General features: G+C 47.9%; 3 protein-coding genes across 3 annotated transcripts in view; 2 read left to right on the top strand and 1 right to left on the bottom strand.

The window, feature by feature from the left end:
- The window catches only part of ACA1_371460 ([2Fe2S]-binding, putative), a gene marked incomplete at both ends in the record, with an annotated part of 1,754 nt that extends 1,413 nt beyond the window's left edge, over nucleotides 1-341 (top strand). Inside the window, 2 exons of the mRNA XM_004340283.1 lie at nucleotides 40-92; nucleotides 215-341. Coding sequence (XP_004340331.1) covers nucleotides 40-92; nucleotides 215-341 — 180 coding nt within the window. The remainder of the gene's footprint in view (nucleotides 1-39; nucleotides 93-214) is intronic.
- Nucleotides 342-439: 98 nt separating this feature from the next.
- Nucleotides 440-1,315, bottom strand: ACA1_371450 (K+ channel tetramerization subfamily protein; the record flags this gene model as incomplete). The annotated part of the gene is made up of 2 exons (XM_004340282.1): nucleotides 440-758; nucleotides 876-1,315. The coding sequence occupies 2 exons, from the start codon at nucleotides 1,313-1,315 to the stop codon at nucleotides 440-442; spliced, it is 759 nt and encodes a 252-aa protein (XP_004340330.1).
- A 2,957-nt stretch (nucleotides 1,316-4,272) lies between these two features.
- On the top strand, nucleotides 4,273-5,189 carry ACA1_371440 (uncharacterized protein; the record flags this gene model as incomplete). Its single annotated transcript, XM_004340281.1, has 4 exons — nucleotides 4,273-4,386; nucleotides 4,549-4,680; nucleotides 4,805-5,016; nucleotides 5,153-5,189. The coding sequence occupies 4 exons, from the start codon at nucleotides 4,273-4,275 to the stop codon at nucleotides 5,187-5,189; spliced, it is 495 nt and encodes a 164-aa protein (XP_004340329.1).
- Nucleotides 5,190-5,298: the final 109 nt, after the last annotated feature.

Below are 5,298 nucleotides of genomic sequence, written 5' to 3'. Positions count from 1 at the left end.
ACTCACTCACTCACTCACTCACTCACAGTTTCGGTCAAGCCCGATGAAAAGCAGTTCTGGTTCAAGTGGGAACTCGTCATGGTATTCGACAGGTATGTGGTCCGGCTTGCCTGATGCGCACACGCGCATTGACCGCCATCAGCACGTCTGGCTGAGAGGCCTCAACCTTGGTCTGACTCTCTCTCTCTCTCTTGCTCGGTGTGCGTGGCTGCAGGAAAATGAACGATATGCTCAGCTCCTCGTTGAAGGTCACGGAGCTCCACTTTGACGAGGGACTCAACCCGGCGCTGAGAGAGACGCTGCGCACGATCCTCAACAACGGCAACATGGTCATCGAGTAGGGAGGAGGCCTCTCAGGAGACGGCACGCCATCGACACCTCTTCTTTCACGCCACGCCACACCACGCCGCAAATAGTTTGTGGCATCTTCATTTCCTCATCACAGCTGCTGAGTCCCTTTGGACATTTTACCAATCTCTTCGAGCGCCTTGCGGTAAGCGTACTCCTCCTTCCAGCCTTCTTGAAGAGCAAGGAGAAGAGGATCCTCTTCTCCCTCATCGTCGTCGTCGTCGTCGTCGTCGTCGTCGTCGTCTTCTTCTTCTTCTTCATCTTCATCTTCTTTATCATGTGGGATGTGGTTGACGAACTGGTAGAACTCGAGCTCGAGCTGCAGCTCCCTCTGCTTGGCCTCGTCCAGCGGCCACACCAGCTCCCCAGTGCGCAGGTAGTTCAGCAGCACACGGAAGTGCTTCCCGTCCCTGCACGTGTAGGACGACAAACAAGGAACGTGAGCACACGTTTGTGTGCGTGCGCAGTGGTGTGCGTGCGCAGTGGTGCGTGCATGCGTGTGCGACAACAACAACAAGAGGGGGCACCTGTCGATGTAGAAGGCGCCCTGGTCGTCGGTCTTCCACTCGCCAGAGAACATGGCGGCCAGGAAGGAGCCTGGCTCGCGGGTGCTTAGGGTGTCGAGCGAGGTCATGAAGAGCTGGCCGCCCACGTTGAGAAGCACGCGCGACTCACACCTGGTGGAGTTTTGAAGCTTGGCGCGCATGGCGTCCCTCTCGGCTTTGAGCGCTTCAATCTCTGCCTTGAGCTCTCTGTCGCGCAGGTGGACCAGTTCCAGCCACTGCTGGCTGCACTCGGCGATCTTCTCGTCCCAGCTGAGCGGTTCTTCTTCGCTGAGCTGTTCTTCTTCTGCTACTTCTACTTCTCCCTCTTCATCGCTGCTGCTACGTTCGCTCTTTTCCACGTGCCATTCTTCAACCCTCTTCCTCTTCCCCTTCCCCTTTGTCTTGGTCTTCTTTGCGTTCATGCTGCTGCTTGGTCTTGTGTTGGCTTCAGCGTAGTGGTGAGTGTAAGAAGAAGAGGAAGTAGTGGCGTCTTCAGGTCTCGCCAGCAGGACCGACGTCAGCACAATGGTATGACAGGAATGCCAACACATATTCTGCACCACCACTTGCAAGTGGAGGCATCAACAGAGATGTCACAGAGGACAATGTCAAACTGCTTAGGAGTTGAGCAAGTGACCCAGAGGTGAGAGACACACTTGCAGAGGTCATTGTAGTCAGATGTCTCCTCAAGTGTTCTTGCTGGAAAATAAGACAGAATAAAAAATGTAACTTTCATTTTTATGGTATAAAAATGAAAGTTGTATTTTTAGTCATTGGGGGGTATCATTGGCAGCAAAAACAAAAGTAGACACCTTGTGTGGTGGACCAGGCCTGGAGGAGGATCCTCTTTGATGTAAGGCAGCTTGGCATGAGGAGTAAGTGCAATCCTGTTTGGTACTTGGTGCAACCACCAAAAAACCAGGCCTGCTCAGCAGAGTGCACATGCTTCCACCCATTTCCAGGACTCATCCTCCACTTCAACCTGACCCCACCCCATACATGTGACAACACACCACACTCACACATGCCACCTACAACTTGTGCTCATTTGAAATGAGAGGTCACAAATGACTGTGGAAATTGTGTTGTGCAAATCATGTGATTTGACATTTTTGATTTACAGGGCAGTTTTGAAGATTTGGATCTGCATGTGTGATTTTGACATGCTAGACCACTGCTTATAAGTGATATTGAGGGACTTGAGATGAAAATGATTTCATAAAAACTTGGAATGTGTGGAGTTAAAAGTGATTTTATCAGTGTGAGATGGCCCTTTGTTGTGGTGGAATTTTATCTTCAGGAATAGTGCTCCAATTCAGCACAAATGTGAAGAATGAAGTTCAGTGCATGTGTGCAACTGACTCAATATGGTGTGAGGAACTGGATGTGAGGGCAGCATGTTGGCCACTGGTTATGGAATTGATGGAGGGGAAGAAAGCAAAAGCAAGGTGCAGTTTGAGGTTGTTCAGAGGAGCAAAACAAGCACTGATTTTCCAGATCATGTATGCATACATGATAAACTAAGTATTGGTAGGTCAAACATGTAGTCATTGTGAACGTGTATGTGATAAAGTAAGTGTCTGGTTTTACAGTTTTTGTTGTTGTGTATGCATATGTGCAAGTCACCCTGCCATCAGCCACAACAAGGAAATGTTGAAGCTTCTGATGGAGGTTACTGCTCCATTGCATACATGCTATTATCAAAGCCCATAATGCTTTGAAACTGCAGGACATTCCATCATGACACATATGCAATAGAATGTTTGCTAATATATCTCCTTCTTGCCCCACCAATCAGGTGAAGATGAATGCTGCAACAATTTGATATCAACTGAATGACAAAGAGCAGCTCCAGGCCACCCTCATAGTGAGCAGCCACTTCCTCAGGAGGCCAAGAAGTTAGAGATGAAGGGCACTCTCCACACTGAGATGTGACAAACGGCCCCTCTGAATTGCTTGCATAAAGAATAAAAATTGACTTTTTGTCCAGTTAAATCCCAGCAGCCAGGATTTTTCCTTTTATGGTTTCTGTGTGCCAGCCGTTCAGGAAAGTACCGAAAAAAACGTGCGTAGTCATCGCGTACGCGATAAAGTAAGGGATACCAAAACATGTACATGATAGAAATTGGTCATTCCAGACCTTGACTGATGGCCCAGTTACAGCATCATATCTCTCATTATGATGGTATTTTAATCTGCCATTTCTCAAGATGCTCCCAATTTTGTCTTGCTATTCTTAAATTAAAACCCTTTTTGTGTTGTCAAAACTATTTTTATGAGCTTAAACTCACAAACAAAATCACTTTTCAAAATGACTGGACCTCTCATTTCAAATGACTGCAAGTTTAAACAGGATTATCCTTGTTTTATGAAAGTCAGGATGACAGGAAAAATGAAATATGGCAGCCATTAATTAGGATAAGTGGGAGGACTTCCAGCACCATGACACCCTGCACACCAGCAGGTTCTGGACCACTACATAAGGCAAGCAATCCATCAACTGGAAGAAGCTCATCAGCTCAATGGGACATTATCACATACACATACACAATGAAAACCACACTCCAGAGAACATGACAGCACCTGGAAGGAGGCCAGTTAACAGGTGCATTGGGTGTCAAGCAACCACCCATGTTGAGATACACACATGACTCCAACTTGGTGGTTTCATGGAGTTTGGGCAAACACACTCTTCTTGACCTTGAATTCCTCCTTCTTGGGCTTGAGCTTACTCTAGCACCAGCAGTGTCCACTTCTGGCCACTTTGTGATCTTGTTGTTGATGTGTGTTCCTCATCACCCTGATGGCAAAACAAGCCTGGCTCTTGCTTCTCATGCTTCAGTTGCTGCCACTTGGAGTTCATGTTGTGAGTGTGGGTGGTGAATGCTGTCTGGTCTTGCTCCAGTCTGTCCAGTTGGTTGGTAAACAATACTGTCCAGGACAGCTGGATAGCAGCACATGGCCATGTGTATAGGATCACCTGCCTTGCAGTGCTGTGGTGGATGATCATCGACCACCACTGACTCAGTTGGGCCAACAGCTTTGGCGCAACTCAGGATCTCACATTAAAAGCCCCGAGGTAATATTTCCTCTTGTCGGAAGTGGGCCGAAAATTCCATACCAATGGTTGGAAAATCGGCCCTTTCCTCGAACACACGACGCACAAGTCGCCGAACGACAACGACACGTCCACACAAAGAGAGCCACGGCCAGAACGGCACAGAATCGATTTTTTCACACAAAACGAACTGCACACACCACAGCCAAACGGCGCAGGCGCGACCTCAACGAAAGTTTAGTTTGAAATCGGACAAAGGAGACAAGAAGAGAAGAGGAAGGGACAACACAACAACCACCAAAGAAGAACAAACAAAGAAGAATGCAAGCGTACCAAGAAGATCAGGCGGTGGAGGTGACGACAACGACCAGCACGACTACACCTCGTGAGGTCGAGAAGACTGGGTATGCCGTCACAACTCCTCAGGAAGAAGAGGTACTGCCCCCTCCTGAACATTTACAAGATTTAACTTAATAAATAACAAATCCCCAACATTAAAAAAACAATAAGTACTGTGTTTGCTATTTATTGATTAAATCAATAAAAAGTTGACACTTGCGATTAATTGCGGTTTTGCTCTGTCTTCTCTCTCGTCAGGCGGTGGTGACGCTTAGGGCGGCATTTCCGGACAGCGAGTTCGTCAAGAACTTGAACGACACCATGCTCCTGCGCTACGTGCGGGCGCGATCCACACTCGACGAATCCATCGCCATCCTCAAGACCACCATCGTACTACACCCTCACCCTCCCCCATCCCGTGTGTATGGTAACAATTCCAATATTCTTTATTCTTTTATGTTTTATTCAATTCAATTTATGAATAATTAATAAATGTTATTAACAATTTTTTCAGGAATGGCGAGCTGAGAACAAGCCGGAGGAGATGCGGTTGCAGAAGGCCAGCTTCGAGTCGGTGCTCAAGTCGGGCCTGGTCTACTGGCACAAGCACGACAAGCAGGGCCGGCCGTGCGTCGTGGTCTTCCCGCGCCAACACTTCCCCGGCAAGACCACCCTCGAGTGCACCTACCAGGCCTGCGTCTACTTCCTCGAAAGCGCCCGAAACAAGTACGCGCACCTCCTCCTCCTCCTCGTGTTCGTCAACGTTGTCGTCATCGTTGTCGTCTACTCTTGATGGTTGGTGCTCACATGAAGTATGTCTCTGTGATATTGTCTATATAAAACCAACAGGGTAATAAACGAGGGAGGACCTTCGCAATACGTGCTCATCTACGACATGAAGGACTTCTCGTTCACCAAGAACATGGACGTGGAGGCCATCCGAAAGGTTCGGTTTAGCACCACGTTCGAACTTCATCATATTTTGTTAATAATATTTATAATATTTAT

Source organism: Acanthamoeba castellanii (genome assembly GCF_000313135.1).
Source record: "Acanthamoeba castellanii str. Neff unplaced genomic scaffold scf7180000084664, whole genome shotgun sequence".
Classification (NCBI taxonomy): Eukaryota; Discosea; order Longamoebia; family Acanthamoebidae; genus Acanthamoeba; species Acanthamoeba castellanii.
The sequence above is the reverse complement of the archived record's forward strand: the minus strand, read 5'-3'. Positions and strand labels throughout refer to the sequence as shown.